The sequence below is a fragment of the Dunckerocampus dactyliophorus genome, chromosome 17, assembly GCF_027744805.1.
Source record: "Dunckerocampus dactyliophorus isolate RoL2022-P2 chromosome 17, RoL_Ddac_1.1, whole genome shotgun sequence".
Classification (NCBI taxonomy): domain Eukaryota; kingdom Metazoa; phylum Chordata; class Actinopteri; order Syngnathiformes; family Syngnathidae; genus Dunckerocampus; species Dunckerocampus dactyliophorus.
In genome coordinates, this window is record NC_072835.1 from 12,176,163 (window position 1) to 12,196,586 (window position 20,424).

Genomic DNA, 20,424 nt, shown 5'->3' on the forward strand with positions numbered 1-20,424 from the left:
GCTGTAGCTTGGTTAATATACAGCTCAGTTATGTAACTGGAACAGTGTTAGCGTTTTTTTGAGGGGTTCCTCAAAATAGGTACCTCCCATGACGTGTATTGTTAGCTGGCTCATACTAACTCACTAGGTGTCAGTCATGTTACATTGATGAGACAATTGCCGGTACTTGGTGATGATGTGTCTCTCCAATGCTAACTTGTGTGTCTCTATGTCTTATTTCTGTCTTAAGTCTTGCATGTTTACTGGATTATATGAGTGTAAAGGTGACTATAGGGGTGCTATTTCATGTCTAGAGGGCTCTAATAATGTTAAAAACTGTATTTAGAAGGTTGGAAACAGGTTTTCTGTGCTCTGAACTATGAAAATATTCCTTACACTACTCAGTGGAAATTCACTTATTACAGTTGGGTCTGGAACCAATTAACTGTGATAAACAAGGGATGACCAAACTGTAAAATAGTACTCTTCCTCTTTGGCACGCATCATGTGAACACTGTGTAATCGCTTAAATTTATTAAGTTATGATTACAAAATTGTTTTTTCATTATATCACGATTGAATTGAATTAATTATTCAGCCCTATTCAGTGTTTTCCACCGGAATGCAGGCTAAATGATGGCATCGTCCAATTTGCATAATTCGCCATGACGCAATTTATTTGTGGCAGGCTGCCACATTTAAATGACTGCGTGGGAAACCCTGCTATTTTAAGCGACATTTTAGCACAGTTAATTGTAATAATATACACTGGGCCAAAATTATACATACAGGCAAAAATATAATTGTCTGAATATGCAAATTGACTTTAATGTTTAATCAAAAAGATTAAACTGAATGCATTGTCCTCAAAAGTGTTTTTTTTTTCAGTTCAGCTCATGGTAGATGCAGCATCCTGTACTCTAAAATTGAATGTGGAGCGACTTTAAAAGCTGCACAAGTGACAAAGACATCAGTTATATTTCTAAAAGTATGTTTACTCTTTTTATGCTCCTTCTCACTATGTGACAAATATGATGAAATGTTGGTAGAGATGCCCCAAACGCCATTTGGAGGTCGTTTGCCCGTGGCACAGTTGTGCTGGCGCATTGCTTCCCGTGAGTGTGCGACTGTAAGAAATATAACTACAACTAATAGGCACTAGAAATCTGAAGCACTACTTTGGTGTTGCGGTTATTTATATCTGTGTGTGTGTGTGTGTGCGTGTGTGTTTCAAATTTGAATTGTTGAGCGAGTGAACAAGCAACCACGCTACAAGAATGAATTTCCCTGATGCAATTTGGCTAAGTGTTTGTGTGATGGTGATCTTTCAGACAAGTTGATGCACACACAAAAGAGACGACAATAATTTGGCTGCCTGATGCTTCTTAGAGCAACTGTTTCAAAGCTCTGGGACTGAAGGTCACCTAAGTGACTCAAGTGCATTCAGGCATACAGCGACAGGATCCAGGAGGAGGCGGGGTGCCAGTCATTGTTAGCCGGATCTCAGATACTGGTGGCAGACGTCCAAAGGAACCAAAAATGCATCCAGCAGTGCAGCATGTGCGCCACAGTTATTGTTTTGTCGCTTTATGTAAATGTATTCCAACAGAAAGCAACTGCAGTGCAGCAAGCAATAAGATACCTGGACCAAACAATTCTCTCATACATATTTCACACACTGTTTTTTCTGCATTACTACATGACTTTGCAGAGTGCTTCAACTTTTACCTTTTTAAACATGCCACCCGTTGAGATGTCTGATGCACATATTGTGCACATGATCTAAATATGAAACCATGTCCATGCATTATCGGAATAGCTTTTTTTACTTAATTGAAATGGAGTGTTTCACTTCTATTCAATTATAGTAAAACAGATATTCATCATTTGACCAGGCTATTATTTTTGGTCGCATGCAAAGCTGTTGCTTCACTGTATTGTATTCCAGTGGAACCTCCCAAGTTGAACAGTTGAACACTGGTTGACTTTCAGTTAGTTCTCACTGCAAAAAAGAAAACACTTCATATTTTATTCATCGTATTGCTTCTATTATACTGAGCAACCAGATGTTTTCACAAGTTTCATTTGTGATTCTTTGCCATCACTGGGACCCTTTTGTGGTTTAAATTATGCCGGTGGTTCAGTTATTTTTTGACATGCCCCCCCCCCCGGGAGACAGACATTTGAACATTTTTCAACAAACCACTGTATGAGCTGCTGGCACCAACATCATTCAAGCATGAATAAAGACACTAACAGCTACCTGATGAGTATAGTTCATAGTTCGTACATGCTACAATGTAAATTCACCTTCCATGGGGATGTGACCTTTAAGTCAGAGACGTGGAACTGAAATGACTAACGAACATTATTTGCTTTAGGTTATGATCAATCAACACCAAGCACAGCAATTTATGTTTTTATTAATCTTGAATTTAGTTCTTCCCTATGCCATATTCTGGTAATCTGCACATATGTATTGTCAACTGAATTTAAACTGAAACTCTATATTTCCACTTGGGATGAACAGTTTTCCACAGTCTTCAATAACCCTTTGCTCGTTCATACCAAAACCTTGCTCTGAAACATCTGACCAGATGTTCTCCATTTACACATTTGACTGACCGACTGACTGACATGCCAGTGAATATCAATCGTACGTTTTCATTCTACACGACACTGCTGCACTGAAAAATGTATTTGTTTTTTTGTAGGCCATCATTTTTTACTTTAAGAGTGCTCCCAGAGTAGTGGTAGTCACACAAATTCTGCACGAGGGCAGATTAATGCCCTGGCACTTTGATAAGATCCACCGAGACGCTTTGGAGTTAATATCAGTTAATTAATTCAATGCACTGGGCAGGGAGCCGTGAGCGGAGCTGAGGTGGGCCACGGTGTGTGTGTGTGTGTGTGTGACAGCAGCCAAGGTGGTTGTGTGGTGGCCAAGGCCGGGTTGGTGAAGGGTTTAACTGAGAGGGAAATGATGGGAGTAATCCACTGAGTGCCTATAATGTAATGAGTCAGTCGCACTTAATGGAGACCATTTGAGGAAGGAGGAGGTTCAGGAAGGAAGAAAGGTGGTGGTTATGGAGGTGCATGCTTGACAGAAAGGCGTGATGGGGGACAGAAAGGGAATAGGTCTGCTATCCATCTTAACACTGCACCAGACATGTAAACTCAGTGGCTGTTTTATAAGAATATATGACTGCAGCGTTGCGCAACTGCTGAATTATTGTGCTGCACGACTCAATATAATCGTGTTACTCTGTAGCTTTAGGCTTTAAATAACCTTTTTTAAAAAAATAAAAATAAAACAGACTTGGCATTGTTGATGCTTTCTGCAAGGCTTTAGCAAAGATCCATGGTTCAGTGTATTTCCTTAACTACCTGTTAGCTTAGACTGTTTTCATTTGACTTTAAGATTTGTGCACAAACCTCCTCAGCAAAGATAAATTTGCATATCACATCTTATGCTTGCTTAAATTGCTTTTAGCCCAAATCAGCATACATAAGGTGACAATAATGGGTTTTTTTTTTCCAGTTCCAAACATGTTTTTTATGTCAGCTCAGTGTTGACGTGTAGTTCCCTGCTTTGACTTGCAAAAAAAACAGTGGGTCTTAGAGGACTGTACTTATGCGGTTTATGGGGTACACACCTTCAGGGATACAGTATCTCCAAAAGCCACGTCAAACATTGTTTAAATGGGGCTATTCAGCTGTCTAACACTTTGTGGTGTCATATGCTAGGTGGCTACATGTTTAAGGTCCCATGAAAGCCTATTCGCCTAACATTCAGAAATACGCAGTGTGCTTGAACACCTCATCAGTGCAGGGTGCACAGTTCTTTGCATGAGGAACAAAAGAGACAGATACAGAGTTGTTCATCATTATTGTGCGCTTTCTATGAACAAATAAACCACCCATACACACATAAGAGGATTAAAGGATTCCCTGGCTGGAATCTGTCTATAGTGTCCCAACGCTCAAAGAAACACTATCCATTCTTCAGAGACTGAGTCACCAACGCATGCATGCTCTGTTTGGGAACTCGATTTCGCTGACCGACTAGTTTGTTAGGCGCATTGTTTGGCCGTATGATAACCGAGACAGTGTACTTAAACCAAGACATTATTGGCGATCGTTTTTGTTGAAAACAGTAGCATATGAAAACTGAAGTATCACTACAGTTACATTTGAGGATAGTTGCAATGCAGGAGAAGACAGCCTTCATGTTGTGTTGTGACATCATTGGCCTTCAAATGCACCCTGGAACACAGCTATTGTTTACTCCTCAAACCTTGGTCCTTTTCTTTTTCTGACTGTCTCTCTAGTGGTGGGTAACCATTCAGCTACTTTCCATTAAGCGACTTACATTTTTGGAACTTTTGCATTTCCAGTGTGTGCCAAGTATATAAGTTCCATTCATCCAAAACTACACTTATCCTTTTCTGTGTGGGTTGATGGGTTGACTCTGGTTTACTCCCACAGTCCAATCCAAGTTAGGTTAATTCAGTGCTTCTCAAATAGTGGGGCGGGCACCCCCTGAGGGGGAACGGTGAACTGTCAGGGGGGTCGTGAGAGGCAGTGTTACTGCAGACCTGCCAACATGTACAAATTTATCGTAGTCAACATTCAATTTGACTTTTGAATACACTTGTATGCTTCACAGATCAGAGAGATAAATAGATATTATCCATTTATCCATAGTATTCCAAATCTGTCCCCTGGGGGACAGAAAATAATCGAGAACCACTGGGTTAATTGATCCATGTTACTGCATGTATCCGATATGTCGTGCAAAATGTTCATACTATATCCTGATAAGAGCAAAGAAAAATGAATTGTTGCCAACCCTTTGCTGATCCTCAGTTGAGGCTCATAAATTCTGTTGAGAATGTTTGGGACACATCTGTTGATCCTGCTGTTGTAGTGAGTTGCACATATCTGATGATTTGTAGCTCTGCCAGGCATCGCTGTGTGTTTAATTCAGGTCAGCTGCCACCTTTGCCAATATTGTCACTCTAAGATATTTTTAGGACGGCATTAAAAGAATAATTACCCTTGATTGCATTAAAAAAAAAAAGTTTCCATGTGTTTGTTTGGCACGATAGGAAATTTGGGGAAGGAGGAGGATACAGACGTAACACATGGCCAGATGCGACATGTGCTCCTGGCTGTAACACAAGTGGCATGAGACAAGAAGCAAAGTAAAGGCTTATTTGCTCCAGCATGTATATTAAAGGTTGAACACTAATGTGGCTGCGGTTTTGTCGTCTGTGCATTGATTTGTGATGAAAAAACAATCCACAAGTGCTAATGTGCATTGCGTCCTGTATACGCCGGGCAGTAAAAATACATCACATTTGGAGGGGGAAAAAAAGCAGTTGCGGCAAATGCCACCGGGGACATATTTTGGCCGTTTTGTTTTGGTTTTTTTTGTCAATGGAGGCGCAGGTGGTCACCATGTGAGGATGATAATGGCGGGCCAGGAATGAGCTGCCAATTGGGCTGAAGGATGGAGGCACAAATGCATATTAAAGTGCTGTGCAAAGTGTTGTCAACATTGGGGAAAAATGGCAAACTGATAGTGGTCTTTAATTGAAATTCCTCTTTCGTTTCGGCTTCCCAGTAAATGCCTTGAGCCATTGCATCAAATTTGACTGGTCATAAGTACATTCCACCTTGATCAAAGCTAACTGACCAAAGAGAAACGTGCTTTGATCGGCATTAAAAGTCTTAGTCTCATCATACATACCATGAGCTCTTGATGATTATTTTTTTATTTGTCTTTCTTTGACAAAGCCTTGCATTTTTTGTTAAGTAAAAATGATTACTTTGGCCACTCACTAATATGGTAGTCAATTGTATCTGCTTGACCAGGGCCTATGAGACTAATTAGATTACATATAGTGTAATTTCTTACAATAAGACACAGCACCAAAATACAAAGTGGGTAATAATTCAATCTTGAAACTGGTACATTAAATGTATTGTCCCAAAGGCACCCTTTTAGAACTTTGCTGTAGAAACATTTTCACAGCTCAATGAGCTTGTGGGAGAAGTTTAGTTTGTACTGCAAACCTACAGAAGCAGCAAATGTCAACTTTAAAGACCTGTTTGAACATGAATAATTCAATTTGTTATGTCTTGTGGTATATATGTTTTTTTTTCAAACCTGTTTGGCTAATTGCATTTTTGTCCTCCCCCTTCTTGTCCCCACTCTCAATTCCCATGTTCCATCACTCTCTCTGTTACCCATCCCTTGGTCTTTCTCTTTCACCCTCTTTTCCTAAAACAGGTTCCCCATCAGATGGGTGCACTGACCTTCTACCGATATGAGCAGCCAATCGTAGACTACTGCCAAGCCCATCAACCCTTGCGGTTAAACATGGGCTATGAAGGACCCCCTCAGGGCCTTGAGGGCCTGGAAGACCTGGGGCCATGTGAGAGGGGCACTATACAGACAGTGGCACTACCGGCTGTGCCCACCGCTACCGCCATAGGACCCTCTGTGCCAGGGCCTCGCTCTCCCCCAGCCCTCAGACCACCCACTGAGGCTCCCAGTGGAAGTCTTCCCACCGAGCGCACTGGCACGCTTAAATTTGGACGCTAGCGGGCTGGACATGGACCGTCGATAAATCATGACTTGAAAATGATGGGGCAGCTGAGCTGGTTATTCAGTTGGGCCTTCTGTTTGTAACATGAGAGCATGAACGAGATCAAAATTTAGAAATTACTGTCAGGATTTTGCAGATTTTGCTGTCTAATCTCAACATATCACCACTGATCATTTGATGGATTATTTTCCAGGGGACCTCATAGATCTATAGCTAGCCTTGAATAGGTCAAAGAGAAGCTTGTTTTTGAATTTGGTGTTGTCGCAACATTCTGAAAGTGCACTGGCTGTGCCTTGGAGATGAGAGAAAAGAGCTCTCGGTGACAAAAAGCTAGACTCCATGTGAAGAGTGGCGCGTCTGTAACTGTGATTACTATTGTAATTTATGTTCAGCAGTTTTCCACAGATGCAAATTTCTATCATTATTTCATAAAGATGAGTCGCCTCTCTCAAAATGTTTAATTACGCTCACTTTGTCTTTGCTTTTGGTTTGATTTTTTTTAAATGTGAGTTATAGCCATTAATTACTTTAATGTACATATCAAGCCAAAGAGGGTTTTTTTTTCTTTTTGATGCAAATGCACATAAGCCGAGGGCATTCTTCAAATTCAAACAATACATCCTCAGTTGTCTGAGTTTGTGAACAGATTGGCAAAGTAATCAGACAATTACGAATTGGCGTTCATCACGTTGTTATTGTATATCCTGCTGGATCGGAAAACTGTTCAGGAGGAACAACCACAGACGTAGGCATGCTCCGTATTTAAACATTCAAGGGCCTGTTAAAAGAAGGGCAGACATTTGAGAAAGGTATGCGCTAAAACGATTGCCACGTATTGTACATATTCTTCAAAAGGTCCGCTTTCATCAACCACTCACTGCCCCATTTGAAATCTTATTTAACTTGCATCACAAGCAAGACAATTAGGAGGGAACTATCTCTGGCCATGTTGCTCTCTGTAAACCAATGCCAAGTGGAGGCATGTTGAAGCAGCAAGTTGACATTGGATGGACCTGCGGATGGACCTATGGGACTGGACCGGGAAATACCGCCTGTCTTCGAGCCCGGGACTTAATTGCTCTCTGTAAACTTTTGTCAAACATGCCAGGCATTGCTGTTCACGGACTTATGGAGCAGGAAAGACTCAAAGCAAGCAATGCATGTGTTTTTTTGTTTGTTTTTCTACATGCAAGTGATGATACACGCAGGAATTATTGGAACTCTTCCTGGTTCAGCTGAAGGAACTGTGACAGGCCAATATTTCCCCCACATGGACAGGTTGTATCATCAAGACAAAATGGGAAGTATTTATCATTTGTTTTCAGTTTTTTTTTTGTCAAGGAGCAAAAGATACATTTTTTTGAGGTGTGCAAAGATGATGTCAAGACATTCTATAGACGTATCAAAAGTCAGAATCCAATAGAACTTATTTATCGTGTAAATAGAAAATCTTTAAAGATGGGAGGACAAATTTGACTTTCTGCTAAAACATCTTGTGAACAGAGGAGCCTTATTCATTTTCCAGCGGGGGTGTCTGCGCATTATAAAGTAAAGCTTCGTAAAGAGGTTGATACTGTACTGCTCCTGTTTCAATGATAACTATTTTTATATTTGCTACCATAACTATTCTGCCATCCAGACTTTCAACACTATGCCATGTCTTCAACCCAATCATCAACAAAACGACATCGTGGAAGGACGTTTGAAAGCTATTTTTGTGACGTGTCCACCATACTTTTGGTTCTATTGCAACGGCTGTATGAAAGGTTGTGTTATCCCAATCCATACCTCTTGTTGGAATTTCTACCGATATTTATTTCACGTGCCATTACTGCATCACTGTTAAATGTTTGCACAAACAGCAAATCTTTACGAGGTCTTCACAATTACATGAAAAAAAGAAGGGTTCAGCCCCCCCTTGGTGTACAGTACATTGCGTAAAAAAAAAAAACCAACAAAAAAACAGTGGGTCAGCTTAGTATGGTTGCTTCATAGTGCTGGTCGAGTTTCCTTTTGTAAAAGCAGCTGTACCGATATCTTTATAATAGGAGCTCTCTCAATTACTGTCTGCCTTGCTCTATAGCACTTCTGCTAACTCTTTGGCCCCAATTTATGTCTGCCTCTTGTTGACCTGGGTGTACCTGTTTAATGATTTCTCCCTGCATGCTTGGGGCTCTATATCTTGTTAGGGAAAATCTAACAACTACAGGAGATACTTGCTGTTCGAGAACTCCACGAAAGTGTCAGCGACTTTTGGGGGACCCTTTCTGCTGCTGTGACGCCTTTAGTAGAACTTGCTTGCTTGTCCTTGGGAGTTTCGTTGGTATTACCTCGTTGGTTCATGGTAAAATACACATCATTATTTCGCCACATCGTCAAACTGCAGCAGCGACTTTTGCCCACTTTGTTTGAGCAAAAGGCTGCACTAAGGACACAAAAAGATATTTGTAAAAACTGATTTTTCAGTGCATTTTGACCTTTTGTCCACACACAGTGTTATGTTCTTTAAAAATTGAGCTTTTAGAAACACCCGGGTCAGTTCGACTTGTTCACATTTGGACGGAATAAGATTTAATTTTTTCCCTTTGTTCCATGAAAGATGTGCATGAAACTTAAAGGTCCACTATTATACAAAGCTGACTTTTAACGACGTTATAACGGTAATATGTTTCCCTCGAGCCCGTTTAAGACCATCAAACATGAGAAAAAACGAAAATCTCCCTCACTTGTTTGCTTTACATTTGAGAAAAGAGGCGCTCAAACAGTCAGTTTTAAAGTTTTCTTGACCATACATGTCCGCCCTCCCCTTTTCAGTGGGAAACTACAGTATTTTGCCCTTCTTTCCCGCCACCCCTCAGGTTTTGATCGCTTCCTGTATTTTTCCCATATTTTAACTTGCATGAAAAAAAAACCCTGTCCAAGATTGGTGTACTACATCCTGGAGCTGGTAATTTTTCCCTTTTTTTCTGGAATATTTTCCTTATTTCAGAATGTAATTGTTGTTGATGTATGTTCATGACACCATGACGGGAGAACCATGATACCGCCTCTGATCCGGCCCTAGCTAGACGAGCCCGGGCCGTGTATATGTTCACTACTTCACAAAGAACAGCTTTGTAAACAAAAAGCAGGCTTCCCTACGAGATTGAAAATAAAGCCTCGGACTTTGCCAACTAAACGCCAGTGAGCCGCCGCTGTCCATTTGATCATTTCTGTTTTTCTTAAGCTCGCCTAGCCTGTTAAAATTTGACTGTAATGTTAGCAGTGTAGCTCACAGAGCTATGCTAGATTTGCTCATGTTTGTCAGGGGTCGGCAACCTTCACCATCAAAAGACCAATTATGACACATCTTCCAGGAAAGAAAAATAGTCTGGAGCCGCAAAACATGACACAGCCTATGAACTTTAAATGTTGGAATCGTTTTCAAAATGCAACTGCTACAACAACAGAATTTAACTTAGCGTGCTTTGTAGGCCGACTTTGAAATAATTGAAAAACTGAACTATGGCTACGTTCACACTGCGGTGTATGATGATGTCCAATTCAAATTTTTTGTTAAAATCCGATTTTTTATGTCAAAGCGTCGGAAGTGTCGTGCATGCGTAACAGCCCGACGTTGCACACGTTTATGTGTTTACGGAAGTAAAGATTGCTGCAGTATGTGCTCTCCTTAACGCGTTGTGGCAATTTCAAGGATTTTGTGCAACGGGAGTCAATATTTTCTTGAGAACTTGCTGCGATGTCTGTTCCGAGGACCGTGTGGATGGCAGGAGTGGGCGAGCATTGCAGTGAGCCGCTTCAATGACCCTATTTAAAAATAATTTTTGTACGACAAGAAGAACTTTTTCCTACATTGGTGAGTACCTTATCCAAGTCTTGTTTCGTAAGCCATGTCTTTCGATGACGTATAGGTCGGATATATGCGACCTGACCGTTCAGTCTGTAGAGTGCATACACATGAGATGTATACTGTATCTACATACGAATAAGGCCTGAGTCGAATTTGTAGAAATCTGAATTGCACTGTTCACACTGACATGAAAAAACTTAGATACAGGTCACATATGACCAAAAAATAATGGAATTGACCTGCAGTGTGAACATAGCCTATGTAAGCCGTTTTAAGCCATTCCCGTATTTGTGTAAAATTAAAACAACACCAAGCCAACTTTAACAGTTGGGCACTTTGACAAAAAAGCTTGTTTTGAAAAGGTCTTTCAACGTTACATTTTTTGTTGTTTGCTATTTTGTAGCCACATATAAGCCAGCGTCAATGGCAGTGAAAGCAAAGGAACACAGTAGTGTGTGTCCTTTCAGAATTAAACTGTTCTTTTCTTGAGAGATCTTTGACGTATACATGGTTGTTAGCTTACCGTGGGGGTAGCACACTCAACAAGACGTCATTTTCGTGTCTCACTGCCCACACTGGCGCCCCTCCCCCTTTCCTTGCTCGTCTAATCAGCAGTCCAGAACGCAGTCTAGATGCATTCACGGACTGGCGCTGCGTCGGGTATTTCAAAGCTTTTTGAAACTGCACATTTCCTCCACTTCGGTGCTTAAAAAAAAATCACAGAGCTTTGCGAAGGGAGCCGCCTGTTGCCGACCCCTGGTTTATGTCTTCTGACACATGGCATCTATTACACTGGACAAGTGTAGAGAGTTACAGTCTATATGTAAAAAGCGGGAAAGTGCGCAATAATACCTCTCGGAGTCACAGGCTGTTGGAGACAGGCTTGGACAAAAACAGCTAATTAGCATTAAGGATTCAGACATGCAAAACAGCGTGTTCCCAGTAGGGCTTGGTAAAACTGCTGTTCTAAACTCCAGCATCAAGGCTAGATTCTGGGCAACACTTTTAATACACTATTGTGGGACCTCTGAGAGTTATTTAAAATTGCTGAAAAATAATATGGGACCTTTAAGTGCACGGGCACTGAAAAAAAATCCATCCATGTTTTCTCCTGGGCTCAATTTCAGGTGGTATTTTTTTCCCCCTTGAATTATGTTGCGTGTGGACATCAGTTTTAATCTGTATTTCAATTTTTATCTCAGAATTACCCAGAGTTGGTTTCATGAAGATTGGGCTTCAACATCCTGATAAGCCAAGGGAAAAGCTTGGGCTGGGTGGAAGGGTGCTCACTCATGGAAATATCTCCTGCTAAATCCCAGCAGACTTTTGCCAAGACCAGAAAACTGGACTGGTGTATGCATGTGGGTTCCTGGTGCATGATGGTTTGTGACGTTGCGAATGGAAGGATAGCGCTATTTTGATTCTCGGGTCAAATCACAGGTTCATAATCAGTATATCCAGATCCTGATACTAATTGACCAACACGTTGACCAACAATTGCCTTGCTTCAATATCACCTGGCAGAAGTAAAAATGACCTCAGTTTAAATAACGAGCTCAGTCCAAACCAACAAATTCTTTCTCACCAGGTATCGATAAATTCTGATTTTGTCGCGAATGAATGCAAACGTAATGAGCAAGCAAGTGCTGCTTGCTATTATTTTCCTCGATTGTCCAGTTATTTCTCCATTAGGGAGTTGAACACAAACTGCACACTTGATGATGCGTGTTTGAGCTGAAGTTCATGGCTGCTCCACGGTGCCAACAGGTTTTCATTGTTTTTTTTTTGTCTCTTCAGCCTTTGTTTGTTTAGGATTTTGTACACAGCCAGCTCCTCCACATTGTTTAACCTATTCACATTTAGGCTCATGTTCCAACTGGGAGAACGTTTTTCTGATGTTCCTGTTATTTTTATTTTGGTTCTGGTTGGGCGATGAAAGGGTCCGGCGGATTGCAGTGAAAACGCTCATATTACGGTGCTTTACGCTCCGAGAAAGAGAGAGAAGAAAATCTCAAAGGTGGGAAAGGGAAAGCAGCACAGATGAGAGGAGGAACCACAGACACCGTATTATACAGTTGAGTGCAAGTGCAGTTATTCTGTCACAATGAAAGCTTTGTTACGTTCCTGAACATCTTGGGCAGCTTTATCTGAAATGTACAAAAAATGACTACAAAAAGCTTCAGCTGCACACAAGAATTCTGTTATGGTGTGCATAAACGTACAGGAAGCAGCAGGCATTCGTAAATTGCCTGCATTGTCTAAACCATGGGTGTCCAACGTGTGGCCTGCGGAATATAAAAAAAAAATACAATTAGAGAAAAAAAAAAACAGCAAAAAAATAAACAAGTCTGTCTGTTCAAAAGTCAATCTGTTCCAAAAGGTCAAACGGAAACCGAGAGGTGCAAAAACGACTCGATTTTTTTTCCGCAGGAAATAATGTAAATCTCATGAATCCATTCCAGACACCCAGAAAGCACACAGAACATTCGGAAATACGCAGTGCGCTTGAACGCCTCATCAGAGCAGGGCACACAGTGCTTATTGGAGGAAAAAAGGAGGCAGAAACAGAGTTCTATGAAGAAAAATACCCAACTACACACGATAATAAAGACGATTAAAGGATTCCGCTGTTGATATGTCCAAACTGTAAAGGAACCACTGACCATTCTTCACAGAAAACGAGTCACCCACTAGTGGATGCTTTGTTTGGGCCCTATTTGGCCATACAATAACAGAGACATATTTTTTACAAAACAATTTAATCAAAAAACGAATCCTACAAGAACAGGGGCATACCGAGGCTACACTGTACTGATAATACTACTAATAATACACTTGTCACTTGCAAAACAAAGCTGTTTTTTCTTTAAATATATAACGACTTAGTCTGGACACCTCTGGTCTAAACCGTTTGTTACATGAATGCACACATATTAAATATTGGAGATAACCTCACAGCTGACGTAAATGCCTTGGAATTTGTCAGGCTCTAACAACAGGAACCATAAAACACTTGCATACACAAATGCTTTAAATTTGATGCTCCCACCCATTCAAATTCCCCTTCAGCAATCTGTGATGGTTCAGTAATTTCTAATCCATTACCTAATAGATTTGAGAAATTCATTACAAACCAAAAGCAGATTTGCAGCGTTTGTAACCCCATATACTCATATAGTTCACTGGAGCATTTTCTCACAAGAATTAAGTCGGATTTTGTACTAAAAACTATAATTATTTAGATTTAGATAACCTTATTTATCCCAAGAAGGGAAACTCATTTGCAGCTCACCACATTTAACATACTTCTTTCAAGACGTGACGTAATAAGCAATCAGCACGCAGTCAAATGGAGGTCAACGATAAGACAGCAAATAAATCAGGAATAATTAAATATCATTAAAAACGGCCACTGCCTGGGTTTAAAAGCCCTGCAACTGTAACCACTCAGAGTGTATTAATTATTTTTAGTCAGTGTGGTCATTATCGAGGCTTGTCACTGCTGGGGTGTGAGTTTTAATTTGTTTAAAAAATATATGTGCAAAGACAACCATTTTTTTTGTGGTGAATAGTGCTTACAGCTGCTGTATGTCACTTGCTCATTTGTTTCAACCCCAACGGTGGATTGAAAGAACAGACTGAGAGAGAAAAAAAATCAGAATTCTGAATAAAAATTCGTAAATTTGATGAAATTGTCATTTGGGCGGAATAAGATTGCCGATTACGGCCCCCCGTCTACACACACAAACGCAGTCCCAGAGAAGAGAGCAACAATTTGCGGTCATTCTGTTAGAATACATTCAATGATAGCTGACAATACTCGCTAAACTTTGTCAAATCACTACGGTTAGCTGACAACACACTAGTGCACGTGCATGTGTTACGCTTACGTACTCAAAGCGGGAAGACGGCGGCACAGGATGCCTGCGGTGCCTCTGAAAGTTTGTGCTCTCTCGGCAGCCGCTTTGTATCTGTGACATACAGCAGCTCTTGCTTTGTGTTTTTTTTTTTTGTCCAACTAAATTCTTGAACGCAAAGTCATCTCATAGTAAAGGTCGGAAAAAAAAAAAAAATAACAAAAAGAAAATCAAAATTCCATCCCATTTGCTTCATTTCACAATGCAAGCTTCTGTCTGCATGCAGACCATGAATGTGGAAAAGAGTTATGATTGAATAATCGTCACGTCAAAGGCCTGAAAGAGAGTGCAGGGTTGTGTTAATAATGACATAGCGGCCTGTGTGTGTGTGTGTGTGTGTGTGTGTGTGTGTGTAGGTGTGTGTGTGTGTGTGTGTGTGTGCGCACATCTACAGCCTCACCTCCTCCTCTACCTCCCTTTAGCCAACGTCACTATTACTGATGTTCACGCCTCTTGGTCCTCATTGATTGTTATTGTCCATTGCTGTTCCACATTAGCAGAAGCTTTTTAACCTGTGACCCGTATTGTCCCGACTCTGTTTTTCTGTGTAGGATAGTCAGGCGCAATCATTAACCTCTGTCAGGGAAACACACTTTTTCATTTGCCTGACAAAGCCCGTTTACGTCCTTAATTGTACTTAATATGTGCACAGAAGAAGGGGAGGTTTTGGAATTAAACAAGCGACATTGTTTCCCGGCGGTTCATATGCTGTGGCAGCAAAAGAGGAAACAGAGGGGGAGCTGACAGAAAGCAATATCAGAATAAATCTTTGTTTCCATGCAGGCCCAAAGCACTATCCCTTTATTTCCCAGCCCCTGACTGTAAATGTGTTGCAAAAACAACTGGATCCCTGCTGTCTCCTTCCCATCCATTTTCTGCAGAGAGCATCGATTTCTATAGGGTGTAAATATGTGCTGCATTGTTTTCTTTGGTAGTTGGTTTGTTGTATTTTTTTTTTTTTAATCTCTCTCTCACTCTTTTAATTGACCTAAAGCATTTTTGTGGAGACCTGGTCCAAGCGCAAACATATGGCTCTTCTTTGAGTAAATTATTGTCAGAAAATGTTTTGTAAAGATTTTGATGATGATTAAAAAAATAAATAAACATCTAAAATGGGAGCTGTGGCGTCTTATTTGAAGTAAATATCGCTTTCAAGAAGAACCGTTCTTACAGTGGAACCTCCAAAGTAGGAACATCATAGTTGACTTGCAAGTTTTCCCCGGAATAGTGTGGTGAATTATTTCTTCAGTTCAGTAGTGTTTGTCACCTTCTTTATCAAAATGCAACACACTTTGCTCAATAAGAAGTGCAGACTTGAGGTGAGAAACGCTACTGAATTCAAGAAATAACTCATGGCAAAACATGAAGGTGGTGTTCGTGCTGATCTGGCTACGACATTGTGTGTCTTTGGCAACAGTAACATCTTCAATGAAGGTAAAAGTAGCCTTAAATGTTCATTTCTCCCTTTCATTGATCATTTATATGTATTTATATGCATTTCTAATTGTTTTCTGCAGGTAAACTGTAATTGTAAAACTATAAAGCTGCTGCTTTATATATATACTGCTTTATATATATACTGCTTTATATACTGCTGAGCTGCTGATGGTGAAATGCAGACCTTTTTATTTGCCTCGTGAGTTTAGCGCTGTGTATTTAACTGCTGTCTACATCCCACCACGAGCTAACACTGCTAATGCACTAGGCCTCCTGCATGACATCATTGATAAACACGAGACCAAACACCCAGACGCTGTATTTATTATATCTGGCGATTTCAACCACTGTAACCTCAGGACTGTCCTCCCCAAATATTACCAGCATGTGAGCTTTCCCACAAGGGAAAATAACATCCTGGACCAAGTCTACTGCAACATGAAAGGTGCTTTGAAGGCTGTTCCAAGACCCCACTTTGGAAAGGCTGACCACATCTCTATATTCCTTTATCCAACATACAGACAACTTCTTAAAAAAGCTCCCCCTGTACGTACAGCAGTTAAAGTATGGAATGAAGAAACTGATCAAGTACTTCAGGACTGCTTTGGCTGCACAAACTGGGATGTGTTTAAAACTGCAGCGGGGAGGGAAGATTGTACTGTTGATTTGGATGAATATGCTTCTGCTGTTACTGGCTACATTAGCACATGTATAGAGACTGTTACCACCACCAAGTATTACAGAAAATACCCTAACCAAAAACAGTGGATGAACTGTGATGTAAGGGCTAAGCTACGTGCTCGTTCGACTGCAATTGTCATGGGCACCGCTGATGACTACAAAAAGGCCAGATATGACCTGAGGAGGTCCATACGAGAGGCCAAAAGACAGTACAGACAGAAGCTGGAGGGCTACTATTCCACCTCAGACCCTCGGCGCATGTGGGCGGGGCTCCAGCACATCACAGACTATCGACAGCAGAGTAGCGTAGCCACGTCCAGCCAAACCACACTTCCTGATGAGTTGAATGAGTTCTATGCCCGCTTTGACACCCAAACTCCTGATGAGCAGAGAGGGTGGCTGAACCTGGGGAGCACACAGGACTCACCTCTCATGGTGACATCAGCTGATGTGCGCAGGGTTCTAAACAAAACAAACCCACGAAAAGCAGCAGGGCCAGACAACATCTCAGGACGTGCACTTCGGGTTTGCTCATCAGAGCTAGCTGATGTGCTTGCTGACATATTTAACCTGTCGCTTGCACAAGCATCTGTACCGACCTGCTTTAAGTCCACCACCATAGTGCCCGTACCCAAGAAGAGCAACGTGACCTGCTTGAATGACTACCGCCCTATAGCACTCACTCCTATTGTTATGAAGTGCTTTGAAAGATTAGTCATGACCCACATCAAAAAGAGCATCCCGGCGGCAACCGTGGACCCTCTACAGTTTGCATATCGCCAGAACCGGTCCACGGATGATGCAGTCAACACTGCCATCCACACAGCCCTTTCTCACCTACAGGGCCAGGACACATACGTCAGAATGCTATTTATAGACTATAGCTCTGCTTTTAATACAGTCTGCCCCCACAAACTCACAAATAAGCTCCTCACACTTGGCCTGTCTCCCTCCCTCTGTAACTGGGTGTTTAACTTTCTCACAGGCAGGCCCCAGTCAGTCAGAGTCCACAACCGCACATCCAGCTCAAGAATTGTGAGCACTGGGACCCCACAGGGGTGTGTGCTGAGTCCACTCCTCTACACGCTCTTCACCTACGATTGCGTGGCCTCCCAGAACAACACCAGCATCATTAAATTTGCAGATGACACTACAGTCATCGGACTGATCACTGGTGGTGTTGAAACATTATACAGAAGAGAGGTGGCGGACCTCATAGCTTGGTGTCGTGATAACAATCTCCTTCTCAATACAGATAAGACTAAAGAGATGATCATCGACCCAAGAACAAGGGAAAAGGAGCCGCATAGACCCCTGTTTATTGATGAGACTGAGGTGGAGAGGGTGAAAACCTTCAAGTTCCTTGGCACACACATCAGCGAGGACCTCACCTGGTCTCACAACACCCAACAAATTCTGAAGAAGTCCCAAAGGAGACTGTACTTCCTGAGAAGACTGAGGAAATTTGGCATGTCCACCACAATCCTGAGTTGCTTCTACAGATGCACTATCGAAAGTGTCCTTACCGCCTCCATCACTGTTTGGTACGGTAACTGTACAACACGTGATAGGAAGGCACTCCAGCGGGTGATCAAGACCTCACAGAACATTGTTGGGGCAGCCCTCCCCTCACTGCAAGACATTTATAAATCTAGAGTCCTACGCAGAACACACAACCTCATCAAGGACAGCACACATCCACAACACTCATTATTCACACTCCTACCGTCAGGCAGACGCTACAGGAGTTTGAAGTCCAGGACCACAAGGCTGGCAAACAGCTTTTACCCACAGGCCATCAGGCTCCTCAACGAAGCACTCGCACACGCCGCACGCAACACACGCACACACTCATAGCACTTTATTTATTTATTTATTTGTATTATTTACTTGTATTAATGTCTTGTCTGTTGTTGTTGCTTAATTTATTGGTATATATGTTTATGTGTTTATGTTTCTTATGTTCTTATTCTTTCATTTGTTTTCTTTCTTTTCTTGGGAGAATGAACAGAATAAGATTTTCATTGCATGGTATAACTGCTGTTGTACTATGCACATGACAATAAAACTCTCTTGACTCTTGACTTGATAAAAAATGTTTTTTGTGTTAACGTGTTTGGCTTTCTGGAACAAATGAATTGGATTTCCATGATTTCTTATGGGAAAGTCGATTAGGGCAGAGTATGTTTCAGTTTGAGTCGGACCTTCTGGAATGGATTAACTCAAGGTTCCACCGTACCTGCTTTTGTCGAATTCCAAATTGTAATTCCGAAGAGGAGTCACTGTACTGTATGTTCCAGTGGACAATCTATGACGAAATATATTGATTTCTCTGTTTTTTTTCCGACCAGACAGCAGTTTGTTTTCCATTTTTTTGGTGAAATCTTGCTCGTTGTCAGTGTCTGCTGCATTCCATGCTTTAATTTTACTTATCTCCATGACACATTGTGCCACGGCAGTCTTTGCTCCAGGCTCATTAGCACTGTCCATGAAAACACCATCAGAGCTGTAGTGTATTTGCTGCTGAGGAAGGACAAGAAAACTGCTTGTCTGCAGGAATGATGTACACACATTCATGCATCCACTTATCTTCCAGTTGAGAACAGGCTTCAAAATGCATTCATTCACTTTCAACCACTTATCCTATTCAGGGTCATGGGTGAGCTGGAACCTATCCCAGCTGACTTTGTGCAAGAGGCGGGGTACACCCTTCACCCCATTGGCCAGTCAATCAAAGTCAATCATATTGACCAACATTCCTATTTTGTTTCATGACTATAAAGATTACCGTATCCATGCAAGAAACTAAACGTCACCAGGGTTAAGAACCCTGCATGACAGTTCACGATGTTTCACACTATGATCGAAAATGTTACAGTGCTTCTGAGCCTGTGGAGGATAACCTATGCTATCCAAAGAAGCTAATGCTAGCCATAGAATAAAAAATGTAGGACATTTTGACACACGTGAATCTGGGGAGTACCCAAAGACACTAAAAACCATTTCCGAATGGAACGTAAAAGTCAACAGTGGATTTCAGAATACAGTTGTCCCTCGCTATATCGCGGTTTGAACATCGCTTCCTCACTTTATCGCACTTTTTTGAAAATGTATTAACTCATTCAATACCAAATACGTATTTATACGTTTTGGTAAACCCGGACTCCCGATCCCAAAGACGTATTTATACGTCTTTTACGTTTTTTTGTGCGAGAGGCAAAGAGAGGTGATGACGCAACTGCACACTAATAGATGTCACTGTTAAGGCAGTTTTAAGCCAGAAAAAGGGCCACAAGGGGGCAGAAGTGCATTTGATGAGAGCTCGGCAGGGATCATTTGCATGTATTAACACACTCGACAGCAAGGAGGAAGAGCATGGAGGAGTGTAACTTGCAGAAGGTTACACACTGTAGGGAAATTTTAACGCATGCACACACACACACACACATGCACACACTATTTAGTTACCAATGTGAAATGTGTAAATAGTTGATGGTGTTATATTTGTAAATAAATTATTATTTTGATATAAAACAACCCATTTTTGTGTAGTTTAGGTTCATATTTGAGCTGTCACAAAAGCAAAAAAGTGAAAGTTATGCTTGAAATGTTATCTTTTCACAAAAAGCTGGTTTTCTCCCTGTTGTGAGATTTGCCTGGCATGTCCATCACAGGCCACCGTAGGTCACCTGACAGGGCCCAAGCGACCAAGGAAGGTATATGTTAAGCTAGCATCTGTGTATTAAGAAGTGTATGCAGATGGCCTGCGACAGCTAAATCAAAGAGTTGAGTGAACCCCGGGCTCAGCGTCCTCCTCTGATGACATGGTGTCAGAATTAAGGACATCACTCTGACAGTGACGGGGAGATGGCAAAGTTTAGTCCCTCAGAGGCGTTTGAGTTTGGCGTGCCAGCCGAGTCGCCAATATGGAAGCTACGTTTCC

At 41.5% G+C, this 20,424-nt stretch overlaps 1 protein-coding gene across 2 annotated transcripts in view; it reads left to right on the top strand.

Annotated features, from left to right (window-relative positions):
• LOC129169727 (leucine-rich repeat transmembrane neuronal protein 4) overlaps positions 1-15,481 on the top strand; it is a 127,641-nt gene extending 112,160 nt beyond the window's left edge. The window contains exon 3 of one of the 2 annotated variants that reach the window (XR_008566465.1): positions 6,278-6,425. Coding sequence is in view for 1 of the 2 variants with exons in the window: in XM_054756410.1 (XP_054612385.1) it covers positions 6,278-6,592 (315 nt within the window). In the remaining variant the exon portion in view is untranslated. Of the gene's footprint in view, positions 1-6,277 lie in introns of both variants that reach the window. The other variant, XM_054756410.1, reaches the window with a different exon arrangement.
• The last annotated feature ends 4,943 nt before the right edge of the window (positions 15,482-20,424 follow it).